We start from the raw sequence: 21,693 nt of genomic DNA on the forward strand, positions 1-21,693 counted from the left end.
TTTAATTTTGGTACAACGTTGTTATGCTGACCTTTCAGATCTTTCTGGAATGTGTGTCTGTGTGAAAATACAGGTGAATATACGTGTGTGTGTGTGTATATATATATCACATTAGCTTTCACAGCAGACATGCCTTAACACACAAAATTACATTGTAAGTAAATAGTGTGCATTTATTGCACATTGATCTGTTTCACACTTTTTATCTTATCTATCTTATCTATCTATCCATTTTTGATGCTATGTTTTCTTGACAGGTGGATAAGCAGGTCTGATAAGCACAGTGGTTTACTACATCACTGATGTTAGGCTTCTTTAGGGCTTCAACAATTGGCAAACAAATAACCTTATTGTATTGTGAATTATAATGTCATGGTTAAATATGTTGTTTGTGCACCTGTTGTGATGTTACCTCGTCCTGCCTGGAAGGCCTCACTGTCAAAATGGCGCTCCTCTATAAATGGCAATGAGAAATCCACCTTTGTGTTACTACAATACAGTCTAGACATTGTTAATGTGGTAAATGACTATTCTAGTTAGAAAAAGCTGATTTTTAATGGAATGTATACAAAGGTATACAGAGGCCCACATTGGTGGTACATTGTGTTAACTAATCCTGTTAAAAAGGCTAATTGATGATTAGAAAACTGAAATCATGTTAGCAGAACTGTTATGCTGATCAGAGAAGCTATAGAACTGGCCTGGTGACCCCTATATATTCAAATGCTTTATAACAAAGGTGTCACTGATTAACAACATATCTATTCCCATCAGATTTAAGCCTATGTTTTGGTTTAAAGGTTTATTTTCAGGCAAAATTTTTGTTTATACACAATAATTAATTTAATCCTCCCAAGTATCAAATGCTAAAAACTGTAATAGCTCAGAGCACGTCACATTTTTCAGTTACATCACACTGCATTTGTCCCGAGTGTTTTCCAAAAAAAGAAGCAGCATGTTCATTTCCTTGCTGAGAAAGAACCATTACAAATGATACAAACATTAGTGGAATTTTCGTTCCTGTGTGGCTGTGACACAAGGTGTCTATGAAAGAATGTAGCACTGGGCCCGGGACACATTTCAGGTGACTCAGCTCAAACTTTGATAGAATCAATAAATACTATGAATTATGATGATTAGGATATTAATGATGATGTGTCTGATGCACATTATCAATATTGGCTCTTACATAAATTTTAACATTTGCCTTAAAAAGTTACCCTATTTATGATATATAACCACATTTGTTCCATCTGTGGCTAAAAGACAACACTGCACTCAATTTATTTATTTACAGAAATAAATAAATCAAAGTAGTTTTTTTATACAAAACATGTAAACACATAAAGAAAATCAGTACCAGTAACCAGTGATTATATTAAAAGACCCCTGAATAACAAAACACACTCCGTCTGTCATCAATTTCTCTGTTTTACTTCCAAAGGAAAATCACCCCCATACTGATCCACAGTGAGTGTGACACGCTCAGAGTGCGCCCTCCGGTGGACGTTGTGTTAGCTGTAGTTGCAGGTGCTGCTGTGGTGGTTTCTCTCAATTGTCCCTCACACGTTCCCACATTTCCCACTTTGTCCACCATAGTCAGCTGCACAGTCTGTGAACAGCAGGAGCTGCTGTAGGTCGCCACGGTGATGTTCTCGCCTCCTGCTCCGGCCGCTGTGCTGGTATTCAAGGTGCCGTTTCCTTGGCGGATGCTGATGCTGTCGAGGCCAGTTCCATTCACACCATCGGTGAGGTTAGCGACGAATACCCACTGAGAGGAGGCACACAGTGACGAAGAGGAGGAACACTTTCCTGATGTGTTCACTACCAGGCAGACTGGACGGGTAACATCCGTCACCTAGAGACACAGAAATGGAGTTTAAAAAAACACACACACACACACACACACACAGTAATACTGGCTCCTTATTCCTTCAATTCACCTTAGGAGTGACAAAAAATCTGAGGACAGCAAAGTTGATGTCAGTAGCAGCTGCATTTTGTGCCCCGATGGTGAGCGTCACATCTGTCCCTGATGCAGCGCTGGCCGGGACCGCTAAGGTCACAGTGCCGTTGGCTTTGCCTCCACTGCCCGCTTCAATGGTGATGGAGCTTGGTGAAGTGGAGGTGTAGCCGCGGTCATTGTTAGCTTGCACTGTGAACGTCCCAGACGCAGAGTCATTGACAACTCCATTGGTGGTACTGGCGACTGTAAAAGGGATGGAGACAGTAGTACCAGGCGCTATGTTGGTGTTGTTGACTTGGGCCTAGACGGGATAAACATAATGTAAGTGTGCAAAAATGATATTCACAGAATCACCCTTTGAGTCCAAAAGGTTCTACTGCAAAAACCATGTTTGTTCTCACTGTGACAGAGATGCTGGAGGTTTTGATCTGTGTGGAGGCCTGTCTCTGGAAGCCGCTGGGTGTGGACCTGGGCGTGGAGCTGCTGTCCTCTCCTTTCACAAGAAGCACAAAATCACCTGGTGGAACTCCGGAGAAGGTCACCAGGTAAATGCCACTTCCTACTGTCTGTGTGGGGCAAGAAAGGATGTAAACAACACCGCTCAGACTGAGGTTTGACAGGTTAGTGTTATTTTAAACTTCAGGTGCTAACAAAATGTTTTAGTCTAATGCAAATCATACTGCACAATGACATGTGGCTCACCTGCACCGATCCATTCACCTCTGATGGCCCTGAGCTGTCGAAAAGAGTCACATCTGTGACCTTCACTGTGTCACTTCCTGTCACAGTGACTAAGATGCTGGCATTACCACCTGGAATGACAGAAATGGAACAATGATGAGCACCATGGTGTAAAGACATAAACACGATAACGGTGGTGTTTGTTTTGAAAGATTACAAATAAACTATTTGTTTACTCCTGACCTGCCAGAGGACGTCCCTCCAACAGACTGTAGTCCCCGTGTGCTCCCTCATGTGGCTTCACAAGATTATAAATGAAGTTCACTGAACTTTGACCTGAGGTACAAAAAGCCACAGATCAGAAGGGCTACAAGTGCAACGCTTGACAAAGCTGAAAGTGAACTGTAACTGTCGTATGACAAACCTGTGACCTTAACGGAGTAGGGGCTATTAGAGTCAACTCTGATTTGCCATGATCCTGTTTGATTGCCGATGTTAAGACTTAAACGATGTAAGTTTCCTGTTTTGGTGGATGATGCCAAAGGACCGCTGGACTCACTGGAACTCTGAGATACACCTGGATGAAGAGGAAACATTAATCAGTAGGTCAAGGAGCAATCAAAAGACATCAGTGTTAATGAGACCTGTGGGGCTGATGAGCCTGAAGGTGAGAGACGGGACTCCTGTGATGTAGGCTGTTAAGTTCCTTGATGATCCATCAACATTAAAAGTAAAATTATCAGGCTTTCCAGGGTTCTTCACTGTCTGAAAAACTGTCACCTGAAACGAGAAGAAACGGAAACACATTACAGTCATCCGTCTTCAGCCAGGTGTGATGTTCTTGTTCTCTTTCATACCACTGCGCTGGCTGATGAATCCTCTATAATAGTTGTGGCCCCAGACAGGCCTGACTTTGTGACCTCGATGGCCTGACCTCCAGAGGCTCGAGCGAGGTCACGGTATAGCTGGGCATCTGATTGACTTATGTCACGTGGAGACACACTCTGAGAGCTCCTGCGGCGCCGACGACTGGACAGGACATCTGTCAGCATAAAGGTCACCTAAAGGCAAAGCAGAGTAGTCACCAACATAGTTATGCTTTTGCTAATGTAAATATCTGAATATGAAAGTTATGAACTGTATATGATAACATTTAAAAAAGAAAATGTCTTACCACTGTCTTGGTGCTCTCTATGAGGGCTGTGACTGTGCTTTTCAGGTGAGCATCTTTAGCTGGAGCATCAGTGAAGACAAAGATCTCCGAAGAGGGTGGAGCTGCTGTCAGTGCGATCTAAAAAGACATCATATGTGGCATGAAATAACAGAACTACAGCTGGCAAACTTTGACGGTTCCATCCACTATTTCAGTAAACACTTATGTTGTGTTTTCACTTGACAAAAATGTTGTAGGAAAGGATTTGTATTATTGAGACCTGCAGTCCAGACAAGCACATCTCTGGGATGTCTCCTCCACCACTTGCAGACAGCTTGTTGATGCTCGCTTTAAAGACATCTGCATTTGTTGTCATAGTCAGAGGCCCAAAACCTGCAATATTAATATTAATCACTCACCTATGCATACATAGAATATTTGTGGAAACTAGATGCTAAACCCAAAACCTGTGTATTGTTTACCTGGGTCATTGAAAGGCACCAGGATGTAAGCAGAGGGCTCCTGAGGGGTTCCCCTCTTGCTGTCAATGATGTTAAATGAAACCCTCTTTGCTTCAGCAATGTCATCGCTCATGCTGCCCGTGGTGTCAATGACAAAGCACAGGACAGATGACTGAGAGAGGCCCATCAGCCTGCGGGAACAAGAGACAGAGGGAGAGAAAATGACATTTTAGAAGGAGCTTCTTATGCGGATTATCCTAAAGCATAAAGTTTGTCCTAACTGCAGGAAGTTCTTGTCTCCAACAGCCAGTCTGATGTCCTCCAGCAGCTCCACCGTAGCATTTACAGCCACGTCTGCCGCATTGTGATGAAGGAAGCCATGACTGGACCCAACGTCGTCCTTGCTGATGCCTCCTATCGGATCCTGCTTGCTTGTCTGATCAAATAATCCACCGTGGCTGCATTTACCTTGGGAGCGGAGATTCTGTATTTTAAAATACAAATAAGGAAGCACACAAATTCAGATTATTTTAAAGTTACCTGCAGGTTTTGCTGAGGAGAAGAGGTTGAAGTAGCCTGAGGTGAGAAGCCCCTGCTGCAGCAGATCAGGCAAAAGGTTGTTAGCACAGTCCCCCTGTGTGCAGTTTCTACAGGTTGGAACGGTTGGACCTGCAGCATATTCATCAAGTAAGACATAAATAAACACACACACACAAATGGGGCTTGTATGTTGCGCAAAATATGTTAAAAATGTTGTGTGACCCATGTGTGTCTCCCTGTACATCTTTACATAGGAGGGTGGCAGCCCCGAGCTGACAATGTACCTACTGTGATTTTTCACTGAAGCATACAACAGTCAATGTGACCAAGCAGCATTTTTTGTGCTTTTTTATGTATCTATACAGAAAAGGATTTTAAAAAGGATTACCCTACCTGCCAGGTTCTCCAGAGGCTGGTCTGGTTTGATCAGAGTGCTGTATGGAGCAGTTTTGCCCAGCTCCACCCAGTTACTGTGGCTGTAGAAGTCCTGGAAAAATCCAGAAAATGCAACTGACTTACACAACCATCATTATTTTTTGTAGCTGTTGTGATTACACTGGCATCCAAAATAAACAAAAAATGGGGAACATTATCGTTATCAGTCTCACCTGTAAGGTGTGACACACTTGTCCTAGAATCCACCTCCCTGCGACAAAGTTCTCCTTCTTCACACTGGCCTTTACAGCAGACACACCTGAGAATATACACTCACCTCAATTATATTATTTATTGCACTTTACCCCTCATTTTACAGAGTGAAAGGCACCATTTAAAGTTTGGGAATCAAAGGTACACCTGTGATCTTTACTTTTTTTAGCCCAGAATTTCAAAACAAGAGCCAGCACGTATGTGACAAATACTGTTTCCTGTTTTATTTTGAAATACTCATCCTGTTATTTCAGTTCTTGCCCTTATGTCTCCAGCTTTCTTAATCTAATTAGCACAGTTATTTCCCTTGACCATCCTCACCTGTCCATTATCAGTCTGGCTGCTTTAGGCCAGCCTGTGTATCCACACTGCTCTGTTCCTCTGCTTGTTTTGTAGTGTTTCTTTCACCATGCAGTCTCTATCTATAGACACTACGTATATTTCTCATCAACACTGAAAGCCCACCTGCTGTGATGACATCCCGTCCTCCCTGGAAGGTCTCATCATCAAAGTGGTGCTCCTCACTCAGTGAATACACCACGTCCACATTTGCATTGCTCAGGTACATGTTGGCAATGGAGGTTTGGAACAACACAGTGGAGAGGAGAGATGTGGAGTTCCCTGAAGACAAACAGGCTCTTTGGACCTTGTCAGGTGACAAGCTATTATCAATCTAGAGACAAAGAAATCACAAATTAAAGATAATCTATATAAAAACACACATTTTCCCAAGCATTTGTACTTTTTAATACAGTGTGTCCTCTGTGTCTTTACAGCTTACAGTCAGGCTGAAGTCCCGTCCCTCAGAGGCAGCGATATCTCGGCAGACCTCTGCCGTCTTTCGGAGGACGGCCATTCGTGTGATGTCACGGTGAGTGGTTGAATTTCCATCAAATGAGAAAAGTGGTTGAAAAGCGTGTATGAGACCTGGCAGGGAGACGACCACTGCTGCCAGGAGCATGACTGACTGTGTGGCAGTCATGATGGAGGAAGGTCAGGAGGGTGAGAGGAAGAGGAAATCTGCCTTAAACTCTGTTGTCACCCTCTCTAGTGTTTTGCAATAGATGAATGTGAAGTTTGGTATCTTTCTCTGTGTAAAAGGAAAAAAAAACACACACACTGGGGTTAACCAGGGAAGCAGGTGTAACGAGGCAACAAAGTGGAAACACCTGAGGAAGAAGGAGCCAAAAGTCAACATAGGAAAGAGGGAAACTACAACATAAGTACAAAACGTTCACACACACATACATATCATTATTTGTTTGTGGTTAACCTAATCAGAAGTTATTCCAGAAAATATAAAATACTAATACAACAAAATTTTAAAATGAAGGACACAGTTAACACAATATACAGAAGAATAACTGAAGGATACACTTACTACTTCACTTTCTTAAGTCTTCTGCTCTTCAGGAATCTTTGCACCTTTACGTTGTGTCAGACTCAGATTTGAGATTATATTGTGTGTGAGTGCAGAGCTATGTGTTATCTCTGTGTGTGTACCCTCATGGCTCCTTCTTCTTCTTATACTTGTGTGTCTTGTGCAAGTGACCTGATAGACCAAAGTCATTCATGCGAGAACATGGGTGTGAATGTGTTTGTGTTTTGTTATGAGTGAAATGAAAAATTAATCCACTGATCATCGATCTGCTCCTGTCAGGGTGAAACACCATGACCGGCTGCTAAAGCATGCAAACCATTCACTTGTATGAATAGCTGGGTTCTGTTGATTTACGTGTGGGAGCTGAATAAATGACTGGAAGCAGAGGGAAACGGGAAACACCCTGCTTCTGTAAAGTTACACTATATTTTTATACTAAAAAAAAAATCACAACTTTTGGAATCAAAGGGGAATTAACTTTTTAACTTACAAAATTAAATTGCTGCAACAGTTCCAAAACAATCACAATGATAAAACGGCACTTAAAGCCTCTCATACTGAGGCCTGTGATGGAGCAGCGAGAATGAAAAACCTCCTTCTCTCTGGGACAAAAGGCACCGTGTATCTTTTTGCTCCTTCTGTATGAGTCAGTGGTTTCTGAGAAGAATGTCGACACGACTGTGAGAAAGATAAACTTGCATAATGACATTCCAGTCAGTTTATTTATATTAAAGGTGGTAAAAGGTGGCTGACTGTGCCAGTAATCATGTGAAATGGTGATTTAATAAATCAGGCATTGGAGTTTTGTTTTTTATTTGCTGTTTTTTGGATGGCCAGCGGCAGCAGTGTGAACTCAATCAGCTTCTTTGGAGCAAGCTAGTCTTGGTTGTCATGGTAACTATCTATTCACCTACAGGTTCCTCAAAAGATAAGATAAGATAAGATAAGATAAGATAAAACTTTATTAATCCCGAAGGAAATTCTTGTGCCAGAGGTATCAAGTTACATTAAATGCAGTTAAGTACAGAGTATAAGAGTATAAGTGTCACTATAATCCAAAATAAGAGTACAGTACGCAGTATGAGCACAATATATGATACATGGATACAAATATGCAGATGTAAGGTGCTAAGTAAACATAAACATAGACCAGTGGAGGGAATGACAGTGATGCCTGACATGATTATCTAGCACTTCTCCCTACAGAAAGGGGAGGAGTTATACAGTCTGATGGCCACTGGCAGGAAGGACCTCCTGTGGCGTTCTGTGCTGCTCCTCGGTAGTCTCAGTCTACCGCTGAATGTGCTCCTGTAGGACAGCAGTGTGTCGTGCAGGGGGTGAGACGTGCTGTTGAGTGTCTGGTACTTCCTGAAGTCCACCACCAGCTCTCTTGTCTTTGTGACATTCAGCTGCAGGTGGTTCTGTCCGCACCACTCCACAAAGCTGTCCACCACACTCATATACTCCGCCTCCCGACCTCTGCTGGTACAGCCCACAATGGCAGAGTCATCCGAGAACTTCTGCAGGTGGCAGGACTGTGAGCAGTGTCTGAAGTCCGATGTATAGAGTGTGAACAGGAATGGAGACAGTACCGTGCCCTGGGGTGCCCCCGTGCTGCTCACTATCGTGTCCGAGACGGTGTTCCTCAGCCTCACAAATTGTGGTTGACCTGTAAGATAGTTAGTGATCCAGGTGACCAGTGGGGTCTCTACCTGCATGTCCAGGAGCTTCCTATTCAAAAGGGCAGGCTGCACGGTGTTAAACGCACTGGAAAAATCAAAGAACATGATTCTAACAGTGTTACCTGCCTCCTCCAAGTAGGTGTGTGCTCTGTGCAGCAGGTAGATGATGGCGTCCTCCACTCCAATACGGGGCTGGTAAGCAAACTGCAGGGGGTCCAGCGATGGTTCCACAACAGCACGCAGGTGTTTCAGGACCAGCCTCTCCAGAGACTTCATCACATGTGAAGTCAGAGCAACTGGTCTGTAGTCGCTGTGTGTGCTTGGATGTTTGGTCTTGGGCACAGGAACAAGGCATGTTGTCTTCCACAGGGCAGGGACAGTCATCAGGCTCAGACTCAGGGAGAAGATGTGCTGGAAGACCCCACACAGCTGTGTGGCGCAGTCCCTGAGTACTCTGGGGCTGAGTCCGTCCGGTCCTGCAGCTTTTCCCGGTCGTAGGCGACTGAACTCCCTCCTCACATCTTCTGTGGTGATGGTAACTGTGGACACAGAAGAGCAGAGAGAGAGATCTGATGGGGGAGGGTGGGGGGTTGTTAATGGGAGGTGGGGTAAGGGGGGCAGGGTGATGTTATTGATGGGGAGGTGAAACTGGTTAGTATGGTTAGGGGGAGGGGGAGGAGGAGGAGGTGCATTGTTGTTATCGACAGGTGTTAATGGTGCATCACAGGGAGGGGGAGGGGGAGGGTGGTCAGGGAGTGGACTATCAAACCTGTTGAAGAACTGGTTCAGCTGGTTGGCCTCCTGCAGATCTCCATCCATCAGCTGGTCGGAGATCCTATTGTGGCCGGTGATGGTTCGCATACCACTCCATCCCTCCCTCAAGTTGTTCCGGGCAAGTTGGCTCTCCAGCTTCCTCCTGTAGCTCTCCTTGCCCTCTCCAATCTTCTCCCTCACCTCTGCCTGGGCCCTCCTCATCTCCTCTCTGTCTCCACTCAAGAAGGCTGTCTTCTTTCTGTTGAGTGATGCCTTGATGTCCTTTGTCACCCATGGTTTATTGTTTGGAAAGCAGCGTATTGACCTGGTGGGGATTAGAGAATCTGTACAAAAATTAACATATTCTGTGATACAGTCTGTGAGTGTGTCTACATCCTCACCGTGGGTGTCACAGAACACATCCCAGTCAGTCACCTCAAAACATCCCTGCAGGGTCTCCAGGGCTTCCGGTGTCCACCTCCGTACAGTACAGTACAGTACAGACTGTCTTAGTGTAGTCTGCACCCCTGACTGCATATGAATGGCACAATAGACACACCCAAAAATCTTATCTAGAGAGTCACACTGTAAATAAACATGCGCACACGCACACACACGCACACACACCATATTAAGAGGAAGGAACCTGGAGGAAGCAACTAGGCTCATGTGATGAGACCCTCCAGCATGACTGATAAAAACGGCCGCTGGATCAACAACTTTAATGCTTCCAGCTACAACTGTCACAGGCTTGTAAGCCAGTTGATCCGTTTGCCTGCTGTCTGCTTAAAGTTTATATAGTGATGTTGATAACTAGCTGATAATTTTGCTGGAGGGAGTTTTATTCAGTGACTCAGTAACCACACAGTCCAATTCACACTTTATTGAGGAGGTACTGTATAATATTAAAAATGTGTTTTTAATAGGTGTGTTAATAGGTTTTAAAACAGAAATGAAGCAGAATGGGCAGAAATGTAAATAGCAATGACAACAAAGCAAAATTAAATAAAAGTACTACATGGTAAGAAATAAATAGAATATGCAAAAAAAAAACAGTGGGAGTCATTGCTAAGCAGTTCTAATCTTTACTGCAAATTGACAAACATCTTTAGTGTAATGTATGACACTCGTTCATATTTCCGGGAAGGCTTCCAGCTCACTGGTTTTAACACAGAAGGATGGGTCAGCCTAATACAGGCCACAGTGTAGGAATCTCTGCACTGCTGTGCAAATTTAAAGCACTGTTAACTGTACTATTGAAGTACATCTTTGCAGTGATGCACATTAGCACCACAGATACAATTAGAAACAAAGAAACTGCAAAAATGACCCAAAACTTCCCCGGTGGTGAAACAGATATTGGATGCAAGACATTGCTCTCTTTGTCATAAACACAGTCCTGGTTGCTTCTGAGTCTGTAGAGGACTTTACATCTGTCTGTGTCTGTCTGGACCTCAGTGACTTTAAACGCCTCATAGGGAGGAATCAGCACCTGGTTTAGTTTCAGGGCAGAATATTGTGTAACGTCAGCACCAAAACAGGAGTAAATGTGGAAACATGAGGAGTTCCTCGTAGAGTTCAGCTCATCAGAACCTAACACAAAGGTGCTAAACCGCACCTGTTTGTTAGAGATGTTCAGAGGTAAGAGCGTCTCTGTGCTGTAATTTGTACTGAGGCAGGTCACCTGACTGTGCTTCAGAATCTGAAGGGCTTCACTCAATGTAGAAAAAGCAGAGCAGGACTCAGACGTCTTCTTTCGGTCATTGGTTTTCTCTCCAGACTTGAAGTCCTGGTTTGCACGTGGAAGCACGGTATTTGTGTACATGTACAAAGCAAATGAATGCTGTTTGTCCATGTAGCTGTGCACTGGCTCTGTAACACTTTGCTGTGCGTTGCTCCAGGCTTGATTAAAGTTTGCACTGAAGGTGTCCCACCTCTCCATCTTGGTTTTATCTGTGATAACTGTAATGCCAGACTTGCAGTTATCCAGCATATTGTCGCTGTGGTCATGCTGGTTTGAACTCTGAAAGGAGGAGAAAGAATGCCAGCAGGTGGCGATATACACTAAATAAACAGTTTTTGAGACAGAACCCTTGAAGAGTCACTTACATTTCATAATTACAAAGATGTGTGCAGTCACAAAAATGCACTTTATGTTACATGATTAATTCATAGATCAAGTGTTGCATACCTTTCTTGTCAGGGCAGCCAGGTAGAAGATGACAAATGTCAGTAATCCCAGTGAAAGAATGAGCAAAGCCATGACACATACAGAGCTTTTTCTCTGATACACTTGTTTCATCCAAACAAACATTGTGGATCTGAAATAAAAACAGGAAATCCATCATCACATGGTGGCGCTGGAATCAAAGAGGAGTCCCCTACAATACTAAAAAAAGCAGCAACACATGCTATAAAAATGTATTTTCACTGAGAAGTTTTAATCTAAACATTTTTTTTACATATATGCATAAATACTTTAAGGTTATTTGACGTATTCTAAGCAATGATTTTCATAAAATTGGATATCAGATGTAAAGAGATGTTTTTTGTCCTTTGTCCTAAAAACACATCACAAACCTCACATCAGCATGTAAATATGTATTGTTTGTTTTGCGCCATGACTTACCACAGGATGAGTCTTTGATTAAAGAGGATCAGCTGCCACCAATGGACCATCTATCAGTGCAACAAAAGCCTTCTTTTTTATTTTAAAGTACTTTTTTATGTATTGAAACTGAAAGACTCACATATGTTTATTTTTCCCTGAGCTAGCTGCTAAACAGGATTTTCTGGTATAGCCACATAGAGGACCTCCCTCTGGAAGAGCAAACAGCGACATGACACAGGCAAGTTTAATCTATCCACAACAAATCCACACAACATATGCTGCAAACTGGGAGAGTTAGTTGCTAAAAAAAAACAATAATAAAGAGTGTAAACCTATTATTCTGGTGCCTGTGTAACACCCCATGCATAGTGCACAGGTTGAATAAAGTCTGTGTGTGTGCTGTGTGGTCATACCTGTAAATCCTGTGTAGTGGAAGTTCCACAGCTCACTGACAAGCCACACTGCAGCAGTCCTCTTCACATTTCAGTCTGTTTTTGTCTCATAGGGATATCATGCCACTGTTAAAAGAAGCTAAAAGGTAAGACACTATATACTTTGTTGCAGAATGTTTATTGAAGGTTAAAGCGGCAAAGGAAATGTGTCATTCTTGATATAACTGGTTGTTTGTCTATCTCTTGTGCTCTGACTTGTGGTGTGTGTGCAAATAATAATATATCAAGAGGACAGACTTCATGCAAACCCCATTTTCTTCCAGATAAGAAGTTTCACAAGAGGCCAGAGATGACATCACTGAGTAATTGTGCAACTCTTTGTGTGCTGTGTGCTGTGCTGCTCCTGTTGTATGATGACCCGTTTCTGATTCTCTGGTGGCCCCAGAGGCCAGCTGAGGTGGGGTCTCATGCTGCTTTTACATATATTTTGTTATGCAAAAAATGATGTATTCCAGCCCTCTCCTCTGTCATTGCAGAGACCCAGAGTTACCGGTTTACCTCTTGACATGGCGCCACATTCCATTGACGACATGCACGATGGTTGCCGTACACAAGCAGCCTCTGCGGCTGACCTGTTTGGCGTGCGTGAGCGGCATTACGACAGGAACTTGGGCTTTGCCTGGACTTCAGCTGAAAGCGAAGCAAAGAAACCTGTGCACATGTACCTGAAAGTGGACCACGCCATAGTTTTGCACATGTACACAAAAATAAAACACATTCGCCAACAACTCATGCAGGCAGTGAAAACAGAAAAACACAAGTACAGCACAGATGGATTTAAGTTCCACTACTTTTACTTCTACTTGACGGATGCCATTCAAGTTCTGCGTCACAGTCAGATGCCGTGCAGGACCACCTATCACAGGACATGGAGGCTCTTTAACCAGAACACCATCAATGCAAACATGCGTTTTGGTGCCTTCACCTGGTCATCATCAAACAAGCACTCATTTGAGTCGGACGGTAACGTTTCCTGTTTTGAGATCTACACATGCTTTGGAGCCGACATCACATATTACTCCAACTCAAACCAACAGGGACAGGTGCTGATTCCAACCTACGAAGTCTTCACAATCACAGACGTTCTGATGAACGAGCCATGGTGCAGAGTGGTGTACAAGCTGCAGAGCACTAAAACACCAAAGACAGATCTCAACTGCAGACTGAATCGACAACAGCAGGAAACATATTTTGGAACAGTGCTTTCTCACTGGCAGAGAGGAGGTGTTGTTTTGATGTCTGCATGTGTGATAGTGTTAATGATAAGTTCTTTCATTATCGTAAAACACAAGCAGAAGTGCTACTTGGCTGCAGTGCTGGCTGCTCTGCTGGGCCTGATTCTTATTGTCCTGATGTTGATTTAACAGGATGACCAAGCAGAGAGAGAAATTATAAACAATGCCACTGAGACTTACAGACATTCATCTGTCAGTTTTTAGAGCTCATTAAAATAAATACCAAATAACCCACGATTTGAACTCATTTCACCTCTTTCTGCATCTTAATTTTTTTGGTCATATGTCTATATAGCAAGTACCATGTCAGTTACTACATGTTGTGCTATACAACAACAGTGTGACAAACGTAGGCTACACATTTGAAGCTACGTGTTTTACCATGTAGAGGATCATGGGACCAATCTATATGAAAACAATACACACAATTCTCTGCTTTTGGCACAATGTTCATGCAGAACATATCTTGTTTTCACAAGGAGCACACTGCCATTCAAATATGCACACTGACTCATCACAAGGGCAAACGCCCATCACACAGTTTTACAATTAGCAATCAGAGCTTTAGCATATAAGGGCAACAGGTGAGCTCTTCTGTTTTGGAGCAATAGATTGGTGTGTGTAGTAGTGCACAATGAGTACAGTAGTACAGTAGTAGTAGTACAGGTGCCCTTGGCCCCTACAACACCGCCCATCTGATCACATTCCTGGATACCCTACACAACACACTCATTCCACCAGATCAGGTAGATGGCCCAGAGCAGCTCAGGTACGTTGTCATTTGGGACAACGTAAGTTTCCACAGGGCTGCTCTGGTTCATAACTGGTTCACTACCCACGCACGCTTTTTAGTTGTTTATCTCCCTCCATATTCTCCATTCCTCAAGCCTATTGAGGAATTTTTTTCTGCCTGGAGATGGAAAGTGTATGACCGAAATCCATAAACGCGTATACCTCTTCTCCAAGCTATGGAGGACGCATGTGGAGATATGGCAGCTGATGCTTTTCATGGCTGGATTTGCCATGCTAGGTGCATGCTGGCTTGGCCAGGGAAAACATTGCTTCTGATGTGGATGAGGTGCTGTGGCCAGACTGCAACAGAAGGGAGGATGCAGCATTGTTTTTTTTGTACTGTCACTGTATACAGTAAATTCTTCTGTTGTTTTGTGAATGTGCAACTTTGTGTTGGTTGGGGATGGAAATGGGATGTACACTGTGTACATTGTTTTTGCAGGAAAAAAATAAAATGTTACAGTGTATTTGTGTGTTCTGAGTATAAAAACAATATTCTCAAATATTTTACAACACACTTATGTATGTACTGTCTGTAGTCAGTGCAACACTGAACCAAAAAAACCAAGTCATTGGAAAACACTCCAGTCATCATAGTGTTTTACACTGAGCACATCAGTGTTCAGCTGGTTTTTATAAATGTCTATTCATATGATGGTTTGTGTGTGTCATTTGAAAACATAAACCCATTTTGAGAAGAAATAACATTGTTTAGAATGTAATGTTTCATTTTGCAGGAGAAGTGACAGGTTTTTATCCATTGTGTGTGTTATTTTGGATTTGTAGAGTTGTAGAGTTCTGAGAATATGAGGCATGCTTTCAGAAAATGTGTTTAAACAATTGAGAAAAACTGTAAACACTGGGTTTGTCAGAGAGCTGGATTGCAGATCATCTGCAGAAAGATCAGAATCAAGTTTATTGCCATGAGGAATTACATTACTAGGAATATGCCTTAGTGTTTAGTGTATGAGTGCACTTAAAGCACCAGGGCGACCGTGCAAGGTGCCCTTTTGGCTCTCGAAAATAAGTTTGCAGATTGCGATACATACAAGTAACACAATCACATAATGACATTGACACTTGATTACAGTACACATGGTAAGGTGATGCTATGTTTTCATGGACACAGAGGATGAGGGATGAAAACAGATACGGAGATACATATAAAGAAAGAAAAAGTGAAAGAGTAAGAGAGAAAAGTACGAGGAATACAAGACAGTGACGTCGCGTGCTGGCTGAAAAATACACGGTGGGAGAGAATAAGAGAGTAGGTGGGGGAGAAGGGATGGTCCTGGTGGTGGTTTTCTTGGTGGTGGTTATGGTGGTGGTCGTTTTGTTGATGGTGTTTGTGGTGGTCATGGTGTAACTGCTCAGTGGATCATGTTTGTGTCCCACAGCAGCGTAGGCCCATAGCTTTGATGAAGACAAAGAGTTGCCGGGAGTTTCTGTGGCTGTAGTATTGTGGTCAAAGGGGTCTCTCATAGTTGTACTAAAGTCCTGAGATGTTTGGGGCCAAAAACTGACTGACTGGTTTTGTCTAAATTTAATAGTAAAAAAAATTCATCTAGGCCAGGGTCGATCGTGTGTCATTCAGAAAATGTTTTCATATTTGTTTGTCTATCTTTTTTCCATCATTGTTAGGCTGGTTAACAGTTTAACAGTTTAACAGTTTAAACTTAACCAGCCGATAGGCTGGTTAACTTTAAAACTTTAAAACTTTAAAACTTTAAAACTGTGCTTCCTGTCAGCTAGTTAAAATACACAGTAAAACTGGGACAAATAATTTGCTTTTTAATGGTGCATTCCTTTCTTGTCATTCAAGTCATTTTTTAAAAACGTGTTTTACTGTGTGCAGGGTTACAAGCTAATGGGAGATGGCAGTCATTTGGGCAGCAGTGCTTCTGACTTATTCAGTCTCTTTGGGAAATGCAAAGGTACAGTAATGTAAGCTGGATGCTGATGAATTCTGTGATGTCCTAAGATTATTGCCAAACAAATCTCATTGTGTCTATTAACTGTGCAGCCCTTGGCTAAATCAGAGTTAAAGGATGAAAACCCACTGGATATGGCCCCGAACAGCGTTGATGACATGTATGATGGCTGTTTGTCAGAGATGGAGAAAGATGTGGAGGACAAGTACCTGAAGAACGAGATGAACGAAAATAAAAATTTCACAGAGGCATGGGAAAAGGCAGAAGAGCATTATGAGTGGAAAAATTGGCAATTGGCAATTTATGTTTATACGCTTCCAAATGTGTATCTTGATTTTAATACAGCTGTTCGAAACCAGTCATCTAAGTACAACACCACATTCAGCTATCACTCTCTGCACTTTTACCTCACACAGGCCATTCAAAATCTCACCTCTAACAGACCTGATGAAGTTGACCCAGCTAAATGTTACACTGTCTACCGCAGAACCAAGAGCTACTTTAGTCTAGATGTTCTCTACAGGGAGTTTCGGTTTGGGTCTTTCACCTCCAGCTCACAGGGTAATTACCAGGACACTCAAAAATTTGGAAACAAATCATGTTTTAAGATTCGGACTTGCTTTGGTGCAGACATCTCAAAGTACTCTAATGTTTCATCACAGAGAGAGGTCCTGATTCCTCCATATGAGGTCTTTAAAGTCACAAAGATAGAGAAAATATCAGACAACAAAGGTCTTCCATGTGAGGTGGTCTATGAAGTGGACAGCACAGAGACAAATAAATCCAACCTCAACTGTGCTCTCTTCAAAAGCAACAGTGACAAAAGCAATGGCACTGTTTCATCTGTGATGCTTGTTTTTCTAATGCTTTGCATCCTTTTTTTATTTCATTTTTTTATTATTATTTTTTGAATAAAACAATCTGAATTTGTTGTCAGTCAATGCACTGACTGCAAGGCAAGAATGGAGATGTTTATAAGATATGCACAATCAGAAGATGCACGCTAAGTGTATAGTGTTGTAATTCCCCCCACTGCCTGCAGGAGCAGCACATCAATCATTTTCTTTTGCCTATGGGAGGTGCCACTCTCTCTCTCTCTCTCTCTCTCTCTCTCTCCCTCTCCCCAACACCCTGCTGTGTGATACTTTGCTGCACATGTGACCCTGTATGTGGCCATGATGTTTTAATGTAATAAAGCTGTAGAAAATAAATCTATACTTGTTTTGTTTGTTGTTTTGGCCACCCTGAAGTTATTTTCTGGTTTCTGTGCCTGTTTTTTTTGTTTTGTTTTTTGAAATAAATCTTTGTTTTTGCCGCTGCACTCAGATGTTGAAGGTTTCTTGGTTGGAGTCAATATCTGTCATGCTCAGGCTCCCTGTCGGTCTGGTTGTGACACTGCGTGTGTCTCTGAGAGCTCAGCCAATACTGTCTTCACGGTTAACTTTTCTTTTTATGGTCATGTAAAAATGTTGTTCCAGTCAGTCAGTTAGATTATCCTTCTTCAACATTCACAGTTATATTGGATTTCTTCACACCTACTGAATTGCACATATTGCACTGCTGTGCTCTTTGTGTATGTGTCCTCCTCACTGTTTTTGAACTGAAACATAAAAAATTGACTGACACTGTGTGTTACTCTGCATCAGCAGAAGTTATGCTGGAGCTTGTGTAGTGCTTTTGTAGCACCACCTGGTGGTCCAATTAATATGATGGTAGCAGAGGAAGGAATATAAAATCTATAATGAACATATATATCACTTGGAAAACATGATCAGGCAGTGTTGCATCAGGAAGTCCTGCATGCACTTCCTCTTTTTCTGCGTACTTGTACCACTGAGACCTCCATCTGTTCTCAGTTATCTGTCTGTGAAGCTGAGGGGCTGCAACTCTACTGACTGTTCAACATTCATTCATACATTCATCTGCGGAAGGTAAAATGATTATTTTCATTCAGACCACTCATTAGAGCCTATGCCTGGAGTGCATTTGAACTGGCTTATATGTATGTATGTTTAATAAATTCAAACATTTACATAAAATTAATATTATAAATGAGAATTATTGTAATATGGGTCCATTTTTTCTTCAGTTTTTTAAAATATTGTCTCTCTTTAGGCTCATTTAGCCTATGCCTGAAACAATTTAAAGTGATTTAAAGTGCTTTTGAATTAGCGTATATGTTAGGTTAAAGCTAAGTAAAAGTAAATGATACTTCATTTTACATGGTACTTTTCCTTCTTGTAATATGGGAACAGATCAGGCCGATTTTTTTCATTCTTTAAAATATTCTCTCTTTAACCTACTTTGAATAATCCAAACACATGATTTTTTTAAATCATATTTAATAATGTTTGAGTGTGTTTACCAAACAACATATTTATTTGTGTACAGGATTATAAGCTGAAGGAAGATGGCAGTAATTTGGATGACAGTGTTTCTGATTCATTCAGTCTCTTTGGGAAATGCAAAGGTACAGTAATGTAAGCTGTTGACTTCTGTGATGCACTAAGATGATTACCAAACAAATCTGATCTCATTGTGTCTATTAACTGTGCAGCCCTTGGCTAAATCAGAGTTAAAGGTTGAATACCCACTGGATATGGCTAACAACAGCGTTGATGACATGTATGATGGCTGTATGTCAGAGATGGAGAAAGCTGTGAAGGACAATTACCTGAAGAAGGAGATGAACAGAACTAACCATTTCAAAGATGCATGGAAAAAGGCAGAACAGTATTATGAGAGGAAAAATATGAAACCTTTCCCAAGCCAATTGGCAATTTATGTTTATACGCTTGAGAGCCCAAATGTGTATCTTGATTTTAATACAGCTGTTCGAAACCAGTCATCTGAGTACAACACCACATTCAGCTATCACTCACTGCACTTTTACCTCACACAGGCCATTCAAAATCTCACCTCTAACAGACGTGGTAAAGTTGACCCAAATAAATGTTACACTGTCTTCCGCAGAACCAACATCTACTTTAGACAAGATGTTAAAAACAAGACAATTCGGTTTGGGTCTTTCACATCCAGCTCACAGGGTAATTCCTCAAATCCTGACAAATTTGGTGACAAATCCTGTTTTAGGATTCGGACTTGCTTTGGTGCAGACATCTCAAACTACTCTTTAGTGAAAGACGAGAAAGAGGTCCTGATTCCTCCTTATGAGGTCTTTAATGTCACAGATGTAAAGAACAGATCGGAGAACAAAGGTCTTCCATGTGAGGTGGTCTATGAAGTGAACAGCACACAGAGCGTTCAATCCAATCTCAACTGTACTCTGTTCTGAAGAAGTGTGACATAAACAACAATAACAAAAGAGAAAAACTACACATCAAATTTCCACTGTTTCTTCGCTTGTTTATATATATATTAGGGGTGGAACGGTTCACTAAATATCACGGTTCTGAGGTCATGGTTTTCGGTTCGGTTTGGTTTACAATGTTGACATTTTTTCTACTTTTAACACTCTGGATATACCAGATGAGCATAAAATATATATCCTAATTATCCAACATTCAACATATTTAAGAATCAGTTCAGTTTTTCCCCATCATTGTATCAGGTAAAGTCAATTTCATTTATTTTTAATTTCTACATAGCACCAGATCATAACATAAGCCATTTAAGAAAACCTTTCCTATAGAACAGGTCTACACCTTGTTCCTTAAACAGCTCATGTTACTTATCTTATTTGCACGGCAGCATGTCATTTCTCTCTGCGCACAGACACATGCACAGACACACAGACACGTGTGCGCACATACTCCCACCGTCTGACAGAGAACGACATGCTAGTTGGATAGACTAAACTCTATGACTACGCTAAGCTATGCAATGCTAACAGTACTGATGTCCGTGGTTTTCTTTTTATTTTTGCCATTGAAATATGCTATTGCTATATGCTACCCGCTCTGTAAGCTTAGACGGGACCAGCGGCAGCTTTGCGCACGATTGGACGCAGAGTGCTGTGGGTCTCTCTGCTCTGCCTGCAGCTGAACCTGCTGCGTGAGGCTACAGAGAGACTGACCGGCTGTGAGTGTTTTGAGGCGGGGGAGGAGCTCACGGCTGCTGCTTGTCGAGGACAGTAGCTGACTGCAGAATGATTTCACGTCAGTCTCCAAACGTCACCAGAGAGAGTCACTAGTTTCTCTTGATTGGAAAGCCGCGAAATGTAGCGAGAGAGACGCCAAGTTGTCAACACTCGTCTCCATGCTGTGGTAAAAACGCCTCCCTGTATTACTTGATGCGCATGTCCAGAACCGAACAGAACACGCGCCCCGAACCGAAACACGTGTACCGAACGGTTCGGATTTTTTTCCTGAACCGTCCCACCCCTAATACATATAACATGTTTATTATTTTAAAGGCTCTGACAAGTGTAACAATCTAACATGAGCTAAGAAGATGCTGTAAAAACTTAAAATTCACCATAGTGTGTAAAGTAGAAAATGTTGTTTCTTCACTCTGTTTTAAATTTACCTTGATTATTCAAGTATAAAAACCTAAATGCAGGTTGTGTATTTTTTATTCTTATTTTTATTCTTATTTTTTTCTATATTATTGAATGTTTATGGTCAGGTTTATGTTGTAGACAGTCAATGCACCAACAGTTTGCTGTCATGATCCTCTGTTGGTCTGGTTTTTGTTTAAATCCTTAGTTTTGGTTTGTATTTTTCCTGTTTTATTTGGAAAGTCTTGTCCCCCCTGTATATTACTGTGTGTTTTAATTTCCCCTGTGTCTCGTTATTTCCTCATGTATTTAAATCTTGTCTTTGTCAGCCTGTCCCCGGCAGTCTCTCGGTGTACAGTTTTTGTTTCTTAGATCTTACTTTGTTTCTGTGTCCTTTTGGTTTCTTCATTATTTCGTGTTTCAGGACTGTTTTGATTTTGCTTATGATTTAATTATTCTGGATTGTCTGTGTTTGGGTCCGTCATTCCTGAACTCACACACAACATTTGCAGGGCAAGAATATGTTGATGAGATGTTAAAATGTCTTCCTTTGGGACAAATAAATAAAATGATGTATATTCTGTGGGTGTAAAAAACGCAATTTGGGGACTGATTGTAGAATGTCATCGCCAACAATTTCAATAAAGGCTTTGTAAAGTTTTAGTTCATGGATTTTTTTAAACTTTAGAATATCAAATAGCACATTTATTATTATACTGATTCCGGAGACAGTCATACCTTAGGACAGACAGTCAGAACGCGAAGAGTCAGCCTGTTGTCATGACTGAGGGTCAGATAGCTGGAAGAGTATTTGTGTGTGTGTGTGTGTGTGTGTGTGCGTGCGTGTGTGTTGGAGAGCTCAGTCAATACTGTCTCCTCTCTTTACCTTTATTTTTATGGTCATGTTAAAATGTCTTCTTGCTCCACTGTCTTATTTTACAACATATG

General features: G+C 41.8%; 5 protein-coding genes across 8 annotated transcripts; 3 read left to right on the forward strand and 2 right to left on the reverse strand.

Moving 5' to 3' along the window:
- Nucleotides 1-1,210: 1,210 nt before the first annotated feature.
- On the reverse strand, nucleotides 1,211-6,959 carry LOC114443662 (von Willebrand factor A domain-containing protein 7-like). The gene is made up of 18 exons (XM_028417904.1): nucleotides 6,831-6,959; nucleotides 6,231-6,539; nucleotides 5,915-6,122; nucleotides 5,410-5,495; nucleotides 5,195-5,288; nucleotides 4,802-4,930; nucleotides 4,543-4,729; nucleotides 4,283-4,452; nucleotides 4,081-4,193; nucleotides 3,822-3,938; nucleotides 3,505-3,708; nucleotides 3,292-3,427; nucleotides 3,072-3,224; nucleotides 2,891-2,983; nucleotides 2,669-2,778; nucleotides 2,368-2,532; nucleotides 1,944-2,267; nucleotides 1,211-1,858 (listed from the first exon to the last, which is right to left on the reverse strand). The coding sequence occupies exons 2-18, from the start codon at nucleotides 6,429-6,431 to the stop codon at nucleotides 1,433-1,435; spliced, it is 2,916 nt and encodes a 971-aa protein (XP_028273705.1). The 5' UTR covers nucleotides 6,432-6,539; nucleotides 6,831-6,959; the 3' UTR covers nucleotides 1,211-1,432.
- A 3,323-nt stretch (nucleotides 6,960-10,282) lies between these two features.
- LOC114436498 (uncharacterized) lies at nucleotides 10,283-12,351 on the reverse strand. Of its 2 annotated transcripts, XM_028406791.1 has the most exons (4): nucleotides 12,290-12,351; nucleotides 11,895-11,944; nucleotides 11,457-11,586; nucleotides 10,283-11,288 (listed from the first exon to the last, which is right to left on the reverse strand). In XM_028406791.1, exons 3-4 carry the CDS (start codon nucleotides 11,577-11,579, stop codon nucleotides 10,449-10,451), a joined length of 963 nt encoding a protein of 320 aa, XP_028262592.1. In that variant the 5' UTR covers nucleotides 11,580-11,586; nucleotides 11,895-11,944; nucleotides 12,290-12,351; the 3' UTR covers nucleotides 10,283-10,448. The 2 variants fall into 2 exon arrangements, with proteins under 2 accessions (XP_028262592.1, XP_028262583.1); XM_028406782.1 differs by lacking the exon at nucleotides 12,290-12,351 and having other exon boundaries at nucleotides 11,895-12,020.
- On the forward strand, nucleotides 12,316-13,781 carry LOC114436489 (T-cell ecto-ADP-ribosyltransferase 1-like). Its single transcript, XM_028406769.1, has 3 exons — nucleotides 12,316-12,414; nucleotides 12,592-12,725; nucleotides 12,805-13,781. Exons 2-3 carry the CDS (start codon nucleotides 12,618-12,620, stop codon nucleotides 13,690-13,692), a joined length of 996 nt encoding a protein of 331 aa, XP_028262570.1. The 5' UTR covers nucleotides 12,316-12,414; nucleotides 12,592-12,617; the 3' UTR covers nucleotides 13,693-13,781.
- Nucleotides 13,782-15,541: 1,760 nt separating this feature from the next.
- LOC114440661 (ecto-ADP-ribosyltransferase 4-like) lies at nucleotides 15,542-17,405 on the forward strand. Of its 3 annotated transcripts, none has more exons than XM_028413131.1 (3): nucleotides 15,542-15,604; nucleotides 16,211-16,289; nucleotides 16,379-17,405. In XM_028413131.1, the coding sequence occupies exons 2-3, from the start codon at nucleotides 16,230-16,232 to the stop codon at nucleotides 17,195-17,197; spliced, it is 879 nt and encodes a 292-aa protein (XP_028268932.1). In that variant the 5' UTR covers nucleotides 15,542-15,604; nucleotides 16,211-16,229; the 3' UTR covers nucleotides 17,198-17,405. The 3 variants fall into 3 exon arrangements, with proteins under 3 accessions (XP_028268932.1, XP_028268933.1, XP_028268934.1); XM_028413132.1 differs by having other exon boundaries at nucleotides 15,555-15,622; XM_028413133.1 differs by lacking the exon at nucleotides 15,542-15,604 and having other exon boundaries at nucleotides 16,279-16,299.
- Nucleotides 17,406-18,148: 743 nt separating this feature from the next.
- Nucleotides 18,149-19,850, forward strand: LOC114440715 (T-cell ecto-ADP-ribosyltransferase 1-like). The gene is made up of 3 exons (XM_028413158.1): nucleotides 18,149-18,217; nucleotides 18,678-18,756; nucleotides 18,844-19,850. The coding sequence occupies exons 2-3, from the start codon at nucleotides 18,697-18,699 to the stop codon at nucleotides 19,579-19,581; spliced, it is 798 nt and encodes a 265-aa protein (XP_028268959.1). The 5' UTR covers nucleotides 18,149-18,217; nucleotides 18,678-18,696; the 3' UTR covers nucleotides 19,582-19,850.
- Nucleotides 19,851-21,693: the final 1,843 nt, after the last annotated feature.

Source organism: Parambassis ranga, chromosome 1, assembly GCF_900634625.1.
Source record: "Parambassis ranga chromosome 1, fParRan2.1, whole genome shotgun sequence".
NCBI classification, from domain to species: domain Eukaryota; kingdom Metazoa; phylum Chordata; class Actinopteri; family Ambassidae; genus Parambassis; species Parambassis ranga.